The sequence below is a fragment of the Brugia malayi genome (assembly GCF_000002995.4).
Source record: "Brugia malayi strain FR3 genome assembly, contig: Bm_v4_ChrX_scaffold_001, whole genome shotgun sequence".
Taxonomy (NCBI): Eukaryota; Metazoa; Nematoda; class Chromadorea; order Rhabditida; family Onchocercidae; genus Brugia; species Brugia malayi.
This window is the reverse complement of record NW_025062479.1, coordinates 1,813,475-1,833,759: the sequence shown is the minus strand read 5'-3', so window position 1 is coordinate 1,833,759 and position 20,285 is coordinate 1,813,475. Positions and strand designations below refer to the sequence as shown.

The 20,285-nt window shown below is 23.6% G+C and overlaps 1 protein-coding gene across 2 annotated transcripts; it reads left to right on the top strand.

Moving 5' to 3' along the window:
* Positions 1-13,562: 13,562 nt before the first annotated feature.
* On the top strand, positions 13,563-19,789 carry Bma-ttyh-1 (Uncharacterized protein; the record flags this gene model as incomplete). Of its 2 annotated transcripts, none has more annotated exons than XM_043073266.1 (12): positions 13,563-13,673; positions 15,938-16,107; positions 16,329-16,440; positions 16,996-17,100; positions 17,251-17,399; positions 17,704-17,872; positions 18,016-18,255; positions 18,451-18,590; positions 18,727-18,828; positions 19,080-19,205; positions 19,277-19,471; positions 19,708-19,789. In XM_043073266.1, 12 exons carry the CDS (start codon positions 13,563-13,565, stop codon positions 19,787-19,789), a joined length of 1,701 nt encoding a protein of 566 aa, XP_042929200.1. The 2 variants fall into 2 exon arrangements, with proteins under 2 accessions (XP_042929200.1, XP_042929201.1); XM_043073267.1 differs by having other exon boundaries at positions 19,277-19,457; positions 19,708-19,743.
* Positions 19,790-20,285: the final 496 nt, after the last annotated feature.

Here is a 20,285-nt window from a genome sequence, read left to right as displayed (position 1 = left end):
TGTTTGTATCTTATTTGTTCCTGAATATGCTTTATCTTGTTAATAATCTAAAGGATTTCGCTAACAAAATGAATTTAAATATCGATAAGTAGAAAATAATGACTGACTAATTAATTATGATTTATTACCTGAGAATGAAAATGAACAGTTGGTTGTTAAAAAATACTGTTTTACTTCTTCACTGTCTGAAGTAGATTTTCTGAAGATAAAATGCAAGTTAGTACTGCAAGCCTAATTGTTCATCCATTTTATAGCCTTATAATGGTGATAATGATGATGATAACGTTATTCTTTTATATCGTATAGAAATAGAAATAGTGAACAAAATACAGATCGAATATTGGATAGAAGTGATGATAAAATACTGATTAAACATATTTGCAAAGTATATCATAATATGATTACGACGAATTGTTAACTGATAGCATTTTCGGATAATTTCTCAAATATGAAACAGTAACTGTAAGCTTAGTTTTGGAAATAAATTTCATACATATCTTCAAAATAATAATATCATTACCAGTAAACTTATTGAAATAATGAAATATTTCTTAGCAACATTGATATTAGCAACTACAGCAGATTATGACAGATTGCAACAGTGTTACGCACGCGCGCCAATCAATAGTCAAAAGTATCGTTAGCCTGTTTAGATGCTAACGTGCAAAATTGCAATTCGGAAGCATTTCTACGTTATTATCACGCAAAACATACAAGTATATACTTCTAAATCACTTACTATTCTTAATAAGTAATTTCTAATTTATTTCACGTCATTTATTTACGTCACGTCACCTATGAACTAACATCTCAACGAATAATAAAATTCATATTTACATTACAAAAGAGCATGGTCGTTGCATTTTTTTTCCGTTAAATCCTGAAAAGCATTCCAAATAAAAAAGACAAAAATTTGAATAATTACAAGTTCCTCTTAATTCAAGAAATTTTTATTCAAAAAAAGAAAAACGATGTCAAATTTTGAGCAGAAATTCGAGTTTATAAAGTAACTGTATTCATTTTTAAATTCAAATTTCATCTGGAAATAAAACAAACAAACATTTACAATCATTTATGAGATTAATTTGCTTGTTAATTAAGATATTTAATTAATAATAATTTACCGAATAAATATGAGCAAAAAAAGTATTGATAGAGGACAAAAATTAATTAGTAAATTTGATATCTTAACAAATACTTTCTAGTGATAATTGAGAATGGTTAAAAAGTAAATTGTAATTCATCAAATTATAATGATAAAAAGATAATATGATGGAAACAAATTAGTAATCATATATGCTTATCATTCAGTTATAAATTCCGATTTTCAGGATATGTAAATGTAGTATTATATAGTATTGATACATTGGATAATATATTGAGAACTATGCGTACATTTTTTATCACTATGTTATCAATAATAATTTTTTCACGAAATGTATTTGTTTTAAAAACATCGAAGTTTATAATTTAGTATGATTATGATAAATAAGAAAATGTACAGAAAGTTCCAATTAATGGAAATTGATTGATTTGAAATATTACATCAATTTTTTTTTTCAGTTTTCCTTTCTACCGTTTTTCTTTTTTTCCGAAGAATAATTTTAAAAGTAACATAAAATTTTATTATCTTCCAATAATAGACAAAAAATCTTCGTTTTTTTTCTTTTTTTTTTTCTTTTATTATTGATTTTTGCTATTTGAAAGCAAAATTATTTATAAACATTTAAAGTTCAATTATTAATTATAAATATGATTTCAAATGATTAATAATACATATAATTAAACTGCTTCTTAGATAAACAACTAAAGGGTTCTCATCTAATATTTCATTGGAAAAGTTTCATATTTACTAAATGGAACAATTCAGTTATTGATTGTGAAATAAATATACTCTTGAGAATTTCTCTTTTTTCTTCTTCCAGTTCCTTTTTTTTTTTATTACAAAAAAAAATATAAGATCAATGGGATATTGTCTTTCCAAAATAAAAAGTGTCACATTTTTAGCAAACTTCAAAAAAAAAAAGAAAAAAAAAAAAAAAGTAATCCTAATACAAAATAGTAAAAGAAAAATATAAATTGGAAGAGGATTTATAAATTTTGTATGCTGTTTTTTTTCTTTTTTTTTCTTTTTTTGTTTAAAAAAATATTCACTTTGGACGACATTTTGTGCATCGAAAAATTATGGAATCAAACTACGGAAAAAAAAAGTTTATATGCATAAATATTTGTGCTGTTTTCTCAAAAAAAAGAAAGAAGTAGAAATTATTTCGTGCTTTTTTTTTTCTTTTTGCTTGATAAAGAGTTTTTTTTTTTTATAAGTGATATTATAATTTAAAATTGCAATTGGAATTTATTTATAATTAATTAAAGTTATATAAATTTCTCTTCATCTATCAATGCTGTTGGAAATTAGTGTACGTTACTTTATTGCAATAAAAAAAACGCTGTAATCCAATCGAATGAATTGAAATTAGAAAATTTTTGATCAACAAATGATATTCCATTTGAATAATTACTCATTATTTAATTATTAATTATTCAATTATAGGATTAGTTATGTGATGAATATTTTATTATCTAGAAGATGTATCGGTACTTCTGCGTTTTTTCACGTGTTCCTTCTGTAATTTTTAAATGCTTTGATAAAATGCTTCAAAATCGTTTTTTTTTTTTTAACTTCTAGTTTGGATGAAAAAAATTTTATTGGTATATTATTAGTTGACATTCTATTATTGGTTCCAATTTCCGTTGAAATATTGAAGGACGAAGGAAACTGATGAAGTTGAAAATTGATGAAGAGTTAATTGCTTAGCAATAGTTTAGAAAGATGACAGAGATGGATACACAATTTTGAAATTATTACGCTCTATTTACAAATTCATTTATTGTTTCCCAAAATTGATTTAAAATTATTTATGGTTAATTAAAATACATCAAAGGTATTGATTGTTACATTCTACATAATTATTTATACTTTAAATTAATGAAATACATTTTCTTTTCTTTTTCTTATTTATGGTAACTTTCATCAGTTTAATTTCATTATATTAGACTTTTATGTAAAATTGACAAAGCTAATTAAAAATGTGCAAATTTTTATTAAGCATTACTTCGTAATAATAATGTCATATTTAGGATACCGTTGTTGGATTGCTTTCAATTTCTGGTTCAGATGTGGAGAAACTGAGAAATCTCAATTTATATTGTGTAATATAATTTTGAATTACATTTACTGATGATGCATTTCGTTCTCTCTAAATCTAATTTGATTCGCTTTTATTTCTCTCAGAGGCAAAATTTTCCATTTCAACTTAGTTTCAGCAAAATTTATTTAAATATTGAATCATTGATCCATTACATGAATGCACTTATCATTTGCTTTTTTAGTCAATTTTATGATAAATAATGTAAACATAAAATTAAGGAATAGAAAAGCTTTTTAAGCATGTAAAAACTAACTATCGACGTATTAATAGTAATAATAATAATAATAACTATTCTGTATTATTTTGAGAAATAATATTGGTGAATTTTACAACAACTATTCGATAATTAAAAATGTATGAGAATATTTTATGAAGTTAAAATTTTAATTTTATAAGTAATGACGTTTGTGCTGGTATTTTTCAAATTCTATTTTATTTTGTTGCTATTTCAAGCAGGTTTGGATGTATAAACAGAAATTATCGTCTCAGCATTTTATGTATTTGTTCTTCAAAACGGAATGTAATTGTAATAATTACACTCATTCATTTTTAAAATTTCAATTTTAATCATAATTCAAAGATAAAAGCAAATAATGCTGGTATAAAATTAAATTTCTTAACCGATACATTCTTTCTCTATATCTAATAATACATTTTGAACATTTTTCACATAAATGTCACACCAATTTTGAAAAATTAATTTTGAGGTGTAATAAATTATGTATATTTCATATTATTAAATAGATAAAAAGAAATAAGAAAAATGGCTGATAAATATTTTTAGATTCTTGAATCAGTCGTTTTCTTTTTCATTTTAAATGCATCGCGTGATAGTTTATTTCTAGCAAAAATTTTTTTCCATTCCTTCGCTTTAATTCAAATTTATAAAGGCAAAAGGTACCACAAAAATATCGTATAAATGAATAATTGCTGATCGATCTTTCATCCATTTCTTAATAGCTTTGAAATGAATTTGTTTACATTTTTTGTTTGCTTCAAACAATTTCAGAAATTTATTCGATATAAAAAATTCTTAAAAAAAAAAATTAAAATATTATACATTATTACTTCATCATCTCTTAACTTTATCATCTCTTAATTTACTAACTTTATTAACTTTTGTGTTTTGTTCCAATTTCCTACTGATTGAGATCAGTGTTAGGTATAGTTTCATTGCTATTCCATCTTATCATATTTGAAATCTTTTACCGACGAATGTTACTTATGATTGCCATAAACAATTTCAGCTGATAAAAGATTTCGAATATGATAAGTTTGTTGAGAGCAGATTAAAGTGAACATAAACAGTGACATTTTAACTTCTAAGTTAAAATGTTGTTATTTTTTGGACAATCGACATTTCCAATGAATCTATTTCACTAAGAAAAAAAGAAAAAAAAAACTTCGAAATTGTATAATTAATGTCAGAAATTTTTATGATATGTGTTAATCACTTTTACATTTCTAAATTTCAAAATTTATTTGTCTGATTTGTAAGCTATATTAATGTTCAAAAATCAACTATACTTGAAAAAAATTTAGCAAATAAATTCTATTATCTTAACTTTTTAGCTTAAAATTTTCATTTAGTTAAATTTAAATGTTAGATCAACATTACAACTGATCGATATGGTTTACGATTAACATAATAATAAGCTAATACTTTGCCAATTTTAACAAATATTATTGAGTACTTCAAAAATTTCTCTAACTTATTAATTTGAATATTTACAGGGTTCTAAATTAATTAATAAAAGTTTTTCGTTTTTTTTTCTTCCTCTCTGTCTCTTATATTAACATGAATTTATTTTAATCATTTCCTAACAGCTACAATAAAATTTTAATGTTTTCAAATTTATCAAAATTTTGGTAAAAAGAAAAAAAAAACATACTTTTTTTTTTTGAAACAACATAAACAGTTCCATTGCTGATCAAAAATATAGTGTAACAAATTTTTATTTCATGATTTTTTCTTGTTCTTGTGTAAATGCTCCCTCTCCGCCCCTCTCCATCTACCTTTCTCGGTTAGATTCTTCACTTTGATTAGAAAATCTTTGAGCAATACCGATACAGAATGTCGAAATAAGAAATGAAACTAATTCTTCAGTAAATTCATTTTAATTTATTTTTTCATTATTAATTTATTTTCTTGTCTTCTTCTTCGTCCTTTTTTTTTCTTTTTTTTTCTGGAAATTTTACAAAATTAAATTAGAAATCAATCAACATTCGTTTATCTAAAACGCTTTCTGTAATAATTTGTATTATAGAAATTTAAAAAAAAAAAAAAAAATAAATAAAAGTGGAAGAAAAACTTTATTTTACTTTGTACAATTCTCAATTTATAAGTATTGGTATTAAATAAACAATTAGTAATTCAATTTTTTTTTTTAGCACAAATTAATTAAATAATTTCACTTTCTCTTTTTGTGTATATGTTTTTAAATTTTATTTCTTATTTTTCTTAAATTTGGATCATTTTTCTTTTTTTTCTTTTTTTTTTTGATGATGGAATTTATTTTATTTTTTGATTTATATTTTTGATTAAATACTCAAACGTCAAATTTAGAAAGTCAATTATAATTAAAAACTTTTCAAGAATCAAGTTTACACTGATAACATGATATGAATAATCAATTAACATTTCAACATTTAAGATAAACAATCTATATAAAAAAGCTAATTTAATAACATGAATAAAAATAATAGAATGAATTAGATCAGTGAAGAAGAGAAAAAAAACGGTGTGAAGAATTAGCAAATGCAAATGACATCGAATTTAATTTAATTTGTAAATAGAAAAATTTGCCTTGAGCCTTATTTCTAATTTTTCATATAATTATAAATGTTTCAATATTTATTACTGAAAAATTTTCTATTTTCATTTGATTCTTTATTCATTTCTATTGTAAAACTAAATTAACATTTGAATTTCTGCTTTTTTTTTTGATTATTATAATTTTATTATATGTAACTTACATCATCATTAGTAATTGTTCATATCATTCAAAACTTCTCATATATATATTGTCAAAAATTTATTGCCTGTTCACTCAATTTATTTAACCAGTAAAAAATTTTTACTAACATTATACCACATGTTAAATTTAATGATTTTAAAATTTAGTTAAATTAAAAATTTAAATCTAACAAAATTTATATTTTTCGGTAAAATTTTTAATTGAATATTACGACTAAATGAATTTTTCTCATAAAAATGCGAATAAGTAAATAATGATCATTGGAGGAAGAAAAATTATGAGTAAAATAGTTGATAAAATAAACAAATAGAATAATGGATGATAAATTGATAAGCAAACAAAATGAGAGAAGGAAATCAGACAATTCTTTAGCCAATAACTTTCTATAATTATCCATTTGCAAATAATAATAAGTTGCTGGCGCTCATATCCACTTGAGGTTTCATTTGACAAAGATGCAATCAGCTTAGTAGCCTATCGATTGGTGGACATTTGGTGTATACAAAGGGGAGGGGGGAGGGGGTGACAGATGGTCAGTTTAGTGGCTTTAGTTCAAATGATGAGCGAACATAGATCCATCCATCTCATCATCAATCTCTCTCTCTCCCCTTTATATACCTAATTTTCCTCAATATTTCTATCCGTCTTCTATCTAAATTTTTTTCTTCTGCACTTTCTAATTTGTTAAATGTAAATCATTAATGATTTACTTCATCCTTATAAATATGTAAACATTTTCAATTAATCAAATAATAAATAATGTTAAGTTAAAATTTCTCACAATTCTCTTTCTCTTTTTCTTTTCTCTCTCTCTCCCTTTCTCTTTCTCTCCGCTTTTCTGAAAATATCACAAAATTCTATCTTTCAATTAACATATAATTTTTGATATTAAATATTTTTGTTAATTTTGAATTTGAAAATCCTTAATGCAATTGATAATGAATGAATGAGCTAAAATGTTCTGTCGCTTTTGTTTTATTTACTTGTTTGTTTTTGTTTGCCTCTTTGTTTGTTGTTGTTTTTTGTTTTTAAATTTGATTTAAATCACCTAAATTTAATGCTTTTAATGTCAATCATTGCTATCTACTCAATTGTTTAGTTAAACTTTCATATAAGATGGAGCATAAGCAAAATAACAATTGCGTAACAAATCTCCCGCGCAAATGGCATTCATTTGGAGGCGTCTATGATCATAGTTGACAAATAGTTGCGCACTTCCCGGATTGCTTTTTAGATTCATCTCACTCTAAATATAAATTTTTTCATTGTTTCGTTTTCTTATTTGGTTTTTTATTTTTATTTATTTATTGTTTTTTTTTTTTTGGAGGGTGGGGGGGAATTTGTGAAATTAAAACACTTATTTTTAATCCCTGTTATTGTTTACTTCTAAATTTCAGATAATTTATGGTTAGCATTTCTGGAAATTTATTCATTTATTAAAAAAAAAAAAGAAATCCGGAATGGAAATAAATGATAAATTTTCCAGAAAATTGAAGATTTTAATCAATTTTTCATACACTTCCGGAATGCTTAATCATAGTTTCAGTAGGAATCATACTATAGTGGAATTAAAGAATTTTTAGTGATAAAAAAAAGGATCACCGTGTTTGAATACCAGGATTTTCCTATGTTAAAATAACTGTCGGAAATTTCCGGTTTTCAAACTAAATAAACTGGTAATTTTCCAAACTAACCATTCTAAATAAAAATAAATAAAGAATTCTTAATATATACGGAAAGACACTGCCAAAGACATTGTCGAGGATTACTTAAAAGATTTAATTAAATCGATAAATAATATTGCTACCAGCTGATCAACAGCAAAGTCGAGCAAATTAAACTGATTCATTAAAATGAAATAAGTGGGAAATTTAAATCGCTTAATCTGATAGTTAACACACAACCATTTATCAGAGGATACATCAATATATCTCAAATAATTCGGAAAACTCTGATGGATAATATTAAGAGAAATGTGTGTAATTTGAAATGATCTATATAAAATCAGTCTTTTTTTTTTCTTAAAATGAATTTCAATTTTATCTGATAATTCAAATCTTTAGATTTTATACTATTTTTTTTTTTTGAATAAATTGGCATTTATATTTAATTTCTTTTTCCTTTTCTAAATTAATATTACTTCATTAAAAAAAAAAAGTTTTATGTCTTTTTGTGTATGTGTTAATCTTTTTGTTTGAAATATCGCAGAAGTGAAATAAAATTGAAATCAAATGACAATTTTTATTACTTAAACATAACGTTTATTTATTTTTTTTCATCAGTCATGTTAAGGGATAATCTAATAGCAGCTACTTCTATCATTATTCAAATCATTAATTCTCTTCCTCTCATTCCTTCCTTCCTTCTTTTCTTTTTCTTCTTTTTTTTTTTTTTTTTTAACAATCAAATTAAATGACAATTTTACATAAATAAATGATAGTTTTTGGTACTTTTTTTTTTTCATTATTGATATGAATTAAATTGTTGCAAAAATATTTTCAATTTTTCAACATTTCTCTCTCTCTTTCCTTCCTCCATCCTCACTTCTACTCTATCTCGTAAAAATTTGAGGATTAAAAAAAAAAAAAAAAGGCCGACAATTTATAATGCCATTTGCTGTTGTTCAATTTATCAGCGGGAAAAAGAATTTCTTTTTAGCATCTCTCAAACTCTTTCTTCTTCTCTCCCTTTTTTTTTTCTTCCCTTTTTGCAATCAATTTATGTTACTTCTGAAGAGAGGAAACATTGCTTCATTTTTAATTTTTTTTTGTTCACTACCAAAAGAATACCACCACATTCAATAACTAATAAATTTGGTATGTCTTCGTCAAAGTTCTCTTGGCTTAGTCTTTGTGCTTTTGCGCATATGTATATACATATTTAAATCTGTCAACCATTTTCTTCTTATCCCTCTTTTTAATTCCTTTTTTTTTTCTACATCCCTCCCTCTCTCTCTCTCTCTCTCATTTTTACTCTTTCATTATCCTTTCTCCCTTCCTCTCTTATTAAGCTTAATAATAACAATCATTTATTTTATTTTTTTTCCTTTTACCATTTTATCACCTATCCTTATTTCTTTAAAAAAAAAAAAGAGTATTTAATATTCAATAAAAAAATACTTAATTAAAAAAAAAAAAGACGAATTTTGTTTTAATTGAGGAAACAATGAATTTTGCATTTAATTTCAACAATAGTATTGATCTATTGAATAAACTAAATTACCAGTAGATTATTGAATTGACTGATATGAAATATTTCAAGGTTATTGTCATCTGGCTGGATGTCAATCGTTAGCAGTATCCATGGCTACCAGTTATTTTCCGTAGTTATAAATTTTAATTTCACTGTTGTTGTTTTCTAATATTTTACTACTGAATTACTTTTAAAATATATACTGAATATTTCGATCGTGTTTTTTTTTTTTTTGCTTTAAATTAATTATTATTATATTTAAAATTAGAATAACAAATAATACTGATATTATGCAAAATTAAATCAAATAATATATAAGATAATAATCTCAAATAGTTTATAAAATAATAATATAGTTTAACAAATTTAACAAAATCGATGAATTATTACAATTTTATTCTGTTATAATAAAATGAATTTTGAGACTTACCTCTTTTCTCTCTCCCTTTTTTCTCTTTTTGCTCTAAAAAAAAAAAAAAAAAAAACATATTTTTACAAAAATTTTCGTGAAAAATTTTTTTGAACAAATCAATAAGTTAGTAACACAATAATCCTACGATATAATTCATTATGTCAAATATTTCATACATCGTTTTGCTAAACTTGTTTATAGCAGTTGCTTCTGTTCATTTCAAATATTCAATTTTTGTTTAGACAATTTCGTTTTTTTTTTCTTTTTTTTATCTTCCTTTTTCTTTCCTTTTTTTATTTTAGCAAAAAAAAAAGGAAGAAAAATGAATGTATAACTAAATTTTTCATTTCTTCATTCTTTAATAGGTAGCAAAAAAAAGAAAAAAATCAAGCACTTTTTTTTTTCAAAACAAAAATTTTGCTTTGTAAAACTTTTGTTACATTTTTAATTTGTTAAACAAAAGTTTGCCCTATTCTACATTACAAATTGTAAATTTTTAAAATTTTCGAATAAAAGATAGTAATTGTAAAATATTCAACAACATTGAACAGTTGCTAATAATGTTACTAAAATATTATCACCACAGTTCATAGCTTTCTAAAATTTAATTTAATTTTACAGCACTGTCATAGTGCAATACATAGTACGATATTATAATATATTTAAGTATGAAATAAATGCTTCGTTATAATCTTATCACTTTTCTCACTTCGCAATTTTTCATTATGTTTTTTAAATGATAAATGATAGCATAACAACGTCAATTATCTCATAATATTATTATCAGTGTATTTTCGTACTTGTTTATAGCATTACTGAAATGAAATTCATATTTGAGTTATAATTAAATTTATTCCATTATATTGCATTCATAGCTATTGATAATATTTTTGTCATCACTTTCTTCCTCGTTTTACTATATCGTTTGATTCTTTTGTTGTTGTTGTTGAAATCTTTTTATGGTAAAATTTTTTTTTTAAAAAAAAGAAAAATCGAAGGTCATTGAAGAGAGCAAAGCAGTCATAACACTAAATTTTCATATATCACAGTTTTTTTTTTTTTTTTTTCATTTGATTGGTTAAAAGATTTAGTATCTATCACGAAATCGCATTCCAGTACATATATATTTTACTCATTATTTTATCACTATTTTATTGGTAATTCCCAAGTTTAACTTATATCTATAATTTATAAATAATAATAATATAATAACAATAACAATAACAACAACAACAACAACAAAAAAACAATAATAATAATATTAATAATAATAATAATAATGTAAATAACAATAATAATAATAAAATAATAATAATAATAATGATAATGATAATTCTCTATAATTTATGAATAAAAGGTCGATAATTATGATACTTACGAATAATGAATAGTGTTAATAATGTTGCGTTCATTTAATGAAATACATTATTCACTGTATTTGTTAGTATCATTTTGATTATTGACTTTTCGTGAATTGCAATAATTTATTTCCTTTGTATTTGTCAAATTTTTAAGCTTATCTTTTATTTTTCCTTTTTTTTTTTCAGTTATCGATTTAATTTTTGAGTACTTTTCCAATATTTCATTTTTCTTTCCTTCCTTCTCCCTGCTTTCTTGTCGCTTTTTTTCTTTCTGATATCTATGAAAAAAAAAGAAGAAAAAAAAAGTTTTTTTTTTCTCTCACAAAATCGATAAACTAATTTAAAACATTATTTATTGTATTGTATAATTTAATAAAAATTCGATTCTTTACTTTGATATAATCTGTTGCTACAATGGTTAAAAATTATTACAATTGATAATTAATGATAATTATTATACATATGGCAGCATTAATGAATTATATTTCTTAGCAATATCAGGCATAACTGATATGCTAGAATGAGGTAATTGTTAAATCGATGGATGTGTAAATTTATTTCTCTTTGTGTAACCAAAAGATAAAAATAAAAACGAAGACAAGAAGATGAAGGAAAAAAAAAGGAAGTTTATGTGTCAAAAATTTTCATTCATCAAATTTTTTCTTAAAGATAAAATTACAAATTAATACAATGTGAAACAATTATTTATTTCTATAATATTAATGATTTTGAAACAAAAGAAAAAAAAAAAAAAGAAAGAAATGGTAATATCAAAGAGAATGAAATGCATTGTAAATTTTTATCAAATTTCCGACTAAATCTCTTGAAAGCTTTCTCAAACAAATCAATAATTTGCTTATCCTTTTTAACTAAGCCGAAATTATTTTTCTCTCATCTTTATGCATTAATTATGTGATGAAAAAGGAAGCTATTTGATCATTAGCATCTTTCTCATTTTTATTTTATCTTTAAACGATATCTTATATCCCTTTTTCAATTCCTCTAACTCCTTTTTCTCTCTTTTTTTTCCTGTCATCTTTTCCTGTCACATATGACCAATTCTTTCTCATTCATTTTCCCTTATAAAAGCATGTAATTGAAATAGCCCATCAATCACATTCTACCTCGATTATTCTCTTTTCCCTCATTGAATTTTCAACTAAAATAACCTCCCCTTCAAAACCATTGCTACCATTACTACCATCCATCCCCATCATTTCATCCATTTCAATATTACCATCATCGTTATCATTATCTCATAATCATCATGATCTACCGCAATATCATCGAAATTCGAAATTATTATCAGCTAACAGATTTCATCATTTCTAATTCATCATAACTTTGTAATTTTTTCTCTTCTTCTTCCTTTTTTTTTTTTTTTTTTTTTTTTTTTTGGTTGGCAAGACTATTAGTTATATACTTAGGAAAATATAGGAAACTAACTTTTTTTTTTAAAATTAAGACAATTTCAAATGCAGGCTTCAACTAGGAATGATAATTTAATATGTTCACACTGTGATCTATATTAGATGAAATTTTCAAAAACATATTTACGACAAAATCAATACTGTCACATGAATTATCTCCAGTTTGATTCGTGTGCTATTATTAGCTAATATTTGGAACTCGCAAAGCTCTTCCATTTCCAATTAACAGTCAGTTTGTGGATTTTTCAATATTTATAAGTTTGCCCTTTTTTCTCTTGTAATTTAGTCACAACGCTTTCATTCTTATTAGCATGAATTAAGAAAGTATAGAAAACTTTTTTTCGAAAATAATTTTTATTTAATTTCAAAAGTAATTTTTTTTCCGTATGGAATTTATTCAGCAATTTATACTCATCTAAATTTTAATTTAAAAGTCAATAACAGTAGTATAAATTTGAAGTTATTATTATGATATCTTATTTTGTTTATTGCCATTTTTTTTTTTTGATTTAAAAATTTTTTTCCTCATTCTTTAGAGTTATTATTATTGTTGTATGCTTTTATGATATTACTTATGAATGATAAAATGTTTCCTTTTTTTTTTTTTTTTTTTCATTTTAACTTTTGAATTTGTTTTGTTGTTGTAAACAATGATAATTTCCCACTTGTTTTTTTGTTTTCCACCTTTTCTTGCACCAAATGATTGAAATGATAACATCGATTTATTTGAATCACTGCGCTCTTTTGATATTTTTCCTTTTTTTTCAGATACATAGGTGGTGTGTAGCAGCAAGTCAACAAAATCATATTATCATTATTTCAGAAATTTCTAAACGCTGACAGCAATGTTTGATATTGACCAATTAATATATTTGCATAATACATAATTTTCTTTCTTTCTTCTCCTTTTTTTTCTCCCTCTCTCTCTCTCTCTCTCTCTTTTGCTTTTTTTTTTTTTTTTTTTTAATATTGGAATAATTATGGCATCGGAAATCCTAATCAAAATACTTCGTGCCATTCCACGTTTCACGTTCGATTTTCATCCTGCACCAAAAATATTTACGCTACAATTTGACAGCTATTATGTGCAGGTAATTAATTTGTTTATCGTTTTGTTTTTAATATATTTGTAAATAAACTTTCTAAACATATTTAATACTATTGTAATAATTTAAATAATACAAATATAATTCTTGGTTTATTTGAAATACATATTTTCTAATTTATTCAATGTTAAAATAATCGGTAAAAATTACAGTTAATTTTAATTTTAATTTTAAATAAATTCTTTTTTTTTTTCCTTTTTTCTCCATCTCTCTTGCTCTCATTCTTTTGCTCTTTCTCTGTTTGATAAAACGTTTAGATCAAATATGTTTTCGTCAAATCTTTGATGAATATTGTCATTTTATCATTGCTTGAATTGAATTAAATCGTACAAATCGTAAAGATGAAATAATTTCAAATTGTGTGTAATTCAAATTTTTCTTTGTATTTTTTGATGGTTTTCCTTTGATAGCTTTCTTTTGAATTTAGTTAGAAATATGCTGTTTCTACAGCTATTTCATATCAATCAGATGAACTTCTCTATCTATCATCTAATTTACATTTCATTATTTTCATACTAACTAACATTATCCAATAATTAGTTAAAATATAAGCGTTTTTTTTTTTTTCTCCACCAATTTCAAAAATTATTTCATCTGATCTTTATAACTGATGAATAAATTGTTAAAAAATCTTAAAAATCACATGAATTTATTTATTTTTTTAAAATTTTTCTATACTAATTGAATGAGATAAAGGAGGAAAAAAAAAGGATTTGAAAGAATAATATTAATTCCAATTTTATATGGTTACATTTTCGGGATATACAATATGATTTTCCGGAACAGATAAATGAGAGTGGAATTTGACGTGTATTGCTTGTCGGAATTGATGAGCGAATTTCATTCTGATGATCTATCGTTTATTTGATTCATCAAATATTTTCCTCTCATTTAAGCGTCAAAATTCATTTTTGATGATTGACATTAAATAATGCACAGCAATCGAAACCTTTCGAATATTAACAATCTCGAGAGAAAAAACAAAAAAGAAATTGGTGTTTATTTATTCATTTGCTTATTTAATTAATTTGCTTATTTAAAAAATGAATGAACGAATTAATTAGGTAACTGATTAATTGACTAACTAATTAATTTTTTTATTTAATGAGTGAATAAATAAATGAATTTACTTATTTATTCACTTATCTATTTATTCGTTTATTATTGTTTATTTGTTTATTGGAATTAGTTATTAATTTAAATTTGTTAAAATTTACGGCAAGTATGAAATTTTATTTCCAATTATGAGGGAACATATCTTTTTTTTTTTTTTTTTTTTTAAATAGTTCTTCAGCGATACACATTTGTTACAATTGAATACATTTTTATTTAAATACTTAAAAAGCAAAGATAGCAAAGGTCAATTTACTCAATTTTCACTTAAAATAATATGTACGAGCAGTAAATTTATTGTAAATTTATAGATTAATAACTATTTATTAATGATTGTTGATCATTTATTATTTCAATTCATATTGCAAAAAAAAAGAAAAAAAAAAAAGAATAAAAACATTACATTTTAACATTTGTAGCAAATTTTTCAAATACTTCAAAAAAACAAAAAAACAAAAAAAAAAATTGATGTTTTTTAAAACTGTTGCTATTAATCAATGGCTTAGTTTTCTTTTTCATTTTTTTTTTCAATAGTTTATAATCTTTTCTTTTTTCATTCTTCCTTCAATACAGATTACACCAATTCATGATTTAAATGGCTTTTTTTTTTTTTTTTTTCCCATCTCCAAGGAGAAAAAAGAAGAAGCATCTAAATTGGCGAAAGATTTTATGCCATTTACTAAGCACTAAGGCTCGACTAAAGATCAATCTGAAAGAAAAACGAAGCAATTTTCCATTCTACTTGAATGATTAAACTTAAATTTTTTCCTTATTATTGAAGAATTAAAAAAAAAAAGCAAAGAAAAACAAAACAAAACAAAACAATAAACACATATTTTATTTATGCATTCAAAATATATTTTATTCTTTTGTTACATTTCAAATATTTGTATAATTTTATTTAAATGATTTAATTTTAAATTTATTTAGTTTTCGTCATTAAGTTATAATTTTTATTTTCTTATTTTTTTTTGGTGAAATTATATATTTTATTGATATTATCAATTTGATTTAAAAAAAAAAAACAATTTTATATTTCATTGTTTTACAAATATTAAATGTTAGGTCTTTCTCTCTCTCTCTCCTTATTTTTTAAAAATTATGAAAAATTTTTTTAAATATTAATTTAATTTCAGTCATTATTTGTTATCGCTGGTGTAATACTTTTCATTGGTGCGGCATTATTGTTGACAATTACCATAACATGGATTTGTCAATGTTGTATCAGACAAGACACCAATGTAAAATCCAGGCGACGAGTTCGTCAGCTTTCACTCCTATTATTTATCATTAGCATTATATGCTTGTATGTTTTATCACTAACTTTTTCTTTTATATTAAATTAAAATTAAAAAATAAATTCTTTTTCTTATAATTTTGATTGTTTCGTATCATGAGATGAGAAAAAATAAAAACTCTAAATTTTTCATAAATTAAGCAATTAAAAACTTTTAGTTTTTATTTTTAATTTCTTACTTTTTTTTCTAAAGATAAATTTCGAATTGAGTAATTGTGTAAATTTTTTAGCTTTTGTCTTGGAATATGCTTATTTGGTAATGAACATTTGAATCGTAGCATAATGAGTTCAATTACCAGTGCTGAAGATATATCACGGAATTTGGTATTTGCTGATTCGCAGGCTTGTTTATTTATTTATTTATATATTTTTTTTGAACGATATTAATAAAATATGTCTTTCTTTTTTTTTTTTTTTTCATTAATGTTTGAATTATTTCAAACATGATTAGTTATTTATGAAATTTTTTGCTTCAATTTTATTTTTATTTATTTTTAATTTGTTGAATCAATGATATTACAATTCTTTTTATGGTGTATCTTATGTTCCATTTTATCATGAATATAGCTGATTGATCATAGAATTAAATAACAATTAAAAATATTAATTCTTAATAATTTTTTATGAAATATTCGATTGAGAGTTAATGAAAAATAATTGATTATTACATATCATTCATTCAAATTAAATCATGCATAATTATTTATTTCGAATTTTACATGTGCTTTTTATTTTATACGCCTTAAAAATCTACTCAAATAATTCATTTTTCATAACTAAAAGAGGGAGAGAGAGAGAGAGAAAGAGGGAAGAAGCCAAAAAAAAAAAACAGCATTAATTATTATCTTATTCTCCATATAAAGTTTACACATCTTTTGTTCTTTTTTAATTTTTTAGTCAGTTTTATTAAATGACTATTGTTTGAAAACCATTAAACAAATCGATGCATTATCAGCAGCTGCGGAAAGTGTAGCAGAAAAAACGACAGATTTAAACAAAACGGTTAAATCTATATATATATATATATATATATTTTTTGAACTTTTTCATAAATTGATGTTTAAAAAAATGAAGAAATGTTGCAAATATTTTTTATTATTCTTTTTTTTTCTTCTCATTTTCATCACTGTTTTTTTTTTTCTTTTTTTAAAGGCTTTACATGAATTTATAACAATATTGGATTCTGTGTCGCAAAAAGTTGATTTATTGGGCATAGATTTAACTTTTCTCAGGAAAGTATTATCAGGGAATGTATTTTTTGAGCGTAGTTCACTCTATACGCAACGAATTGAGCTAGAAAGGTAATAAAAAAAGAATTTTTTTTTTTTTATTTTTATTCTAAAAAATTACATTGCAATTTGTATTAAATTTTATTTTATTTACTGATTGGAAAATATTAATAATTTTGATGTTAAAATAGAAGAAAAAAGTACAAAAGAAAAAAAAAAACTTTTCATTTATGTATTTGAATTTATTGGCTATGTTAAAATAGAAGAAAAAAGTACAAAAGAAAAAAAAAAACTTTTCATTTATGTATTTGAATTTATTGGCTGTATTTCATCAACTGAAAATTAAATATTATTACTATTATTATATTGTATTCAGATGGGTTCTATGTGCAACTTTACTTTCAATTATGCTGATCGTACTTTTTGCTGGTGTCATTGCATTTTGTCGTCAATCGAGAAAAGGCGCAGTGGTATTTTCTGGTCTTGGCTTTGCAATTTTTATTGTTGGATGGTTATTGCTAGCTGCCATATTTCCAGCTTCTATGGTTTATAATTTTTTTTTTTTTTTTACACTGATTTCTTAAATTTTATGTATTTTTTTTTTTTTCATAAAAAATTTGTTTCTAAGATTTATTCGTGAATTTTGTGAAAAAAAAAGGCAAATTATTTTTTTTTTCTTTATTTTAAGGCATTCGTAGATTTTTGCGCAGATGGTACTCAATTCATCCGGGAATATATGTCAGATGAAGCTATGGCACTGTTTGAATTTTATCGAGAATGTAATCCAACAATGAGTCATGATAATTTGCCAAGTGTAATTCATATGGATAAAATTGGTGCGCAACTTTCGGATATACAAGAAATGAGCCAAAAATTTGATACCCGAATTGAAGCTCTATTCAATGCTAGTAGTAGAGAAACAGTTGAGGTAAGCAATTAATTTATACTTTCCTTTATTGTTTTTTTTTTCTAGTTTTAATTAAATAATTTCAATTAAAATAGAGTTAAAGAAAAGGAGAGAAGGAATAAATAGACTGTAAATAATTGTTGATTCAATTTTATTGCACAAAATTTTAGATTCAGGTTGTTTTATTTTGTTTGTCTAATAAATTGTCAATTTCAGCTCTTCGAACAGGTTAAGATAATTAATGATGGCATAACAGTTGCATTAAAAAGTATAGGTGCTCTTGAAACAACCGTTTCATGTTACACTTATCACAATGACATATTAACCATGGAACGCAGTTTTTGCATCGATGGAATGTAAGTAATACTTAAATAATTATTAAAGTATTTAAAAAATCAAGAATAGAATTTTTTTTTTTTCGAAACATTCATTGAAACGGTGCAAATTGATGTTTTCTAATCTAAATGCTTTTTTTTTTTTTCACTTTTACAGCATTGGATCATCCATTATGTTGTATTGTTTAATATTACTTGAAGCATTCTTATTCACACTTTTACTTATCGTATCCAAAAGTTGGCACTTATTTGCTCGATTGTAAGTATTTCTATGATTTGAATACAATTTTGAGAATAAATTGAAACAATTTTAAAAGTAAATTAAAAGTAAAATAAATTAAACATATATGAGTTAAACTTTCAATGAAATTAGCTTAATATAATTGTCTCAAGATTATTTCAAAAATGTAATAATGTAATTGATGAATTAAATTTATCAATAATATTTCTTATCAAATGATTAAATGAAAGCAAAATTTTAATTCAAATACTTCAAATTTTGTATTTTAGACCATCAGATTACGTAGAAGTAGACGAGGAGGATCCGTTTTTTCCACGAGGAAATGACAGTACAATTCCAGTAGACATTTATGGCAGTCACGTTTTGAATCCACGAACACGTTTCGCTAACTCTTTGTAAATTTTATTTATTACATTGTTTTCTTTTTTAAGAATTCATAAGTTAGTTTATTTACTTTATTTTTCAGAGACCGTACGGAGCAATCTACCGGAACAACAAGTGCAACATGCGGTCTTACAAATGGTTCCATAATAAATAATCATACATCTGCTTCAACAGCATTACTGAATTCGAACGCTGAATCATCAACACCACCGTGGCATCGCGGATTAACTTCACAATCATCCGCCGCTAATGCTCCGCCTGCGGTAGGAACGAGCAGGTTCTTATAGCGTAACTATCACTTCAAAGTGATTCACTTATAAACAATGTTGAAATTTGCAATTGCTATTTTAAAAATGAATTCCATTAAATATTTTAATTCATATACAATTTTTCTCTCCTTTTTTTTTCATAAATTTTACTCATTTTTTTTTTTTTTTTTTTGATATAATTTTAATAATTTAACAATAAATTTAATAATTTTAATAACAAATTAATTAATTGATTAATTTGCAGTATGATGCATACGGCATATCAAACAAACACCGATGAAGCAACATACCAACGTCGTAACTATCATGAGCAATTTGATGTTTAGCTTCAGGAAATTTTCATTTTTATTCCAAACATATTTATTTTTTCTTTTTATTCTTTTAATTTTAAATTATTATCATAGATAGAATTCATTTAATTATTCCTTTGTATTCCTACAATGCATTTATTTCACACTTTTTAATAATTTTCAAGATATAAAAAGAAAGAAATAAAAACAGTAATAACAATATCAAAGTGTGAAATTAAATTGTTCAATAAGATAAGATAGTACTTCTAAAATATATCTAAATTTTGTAATTATTATTACTTTTTCATATTATGCATAATTTTCATAACAAAAGAATTCTACTTTTATATGTATATATATATATTTTCTTGTTCTTTTGAGATAAATGAAATGTTCAATTATATTTGTTTGCAACTTGAAGATTATTTAAAATTGTACTTCATTTTCATCTTTCCTACTTATTTCATTCCTTTGTTTCTTTCCTTTTTTTTTCTCTCTCTCTTTTTTTTTTTTTTACATCTCTGCAATTTTG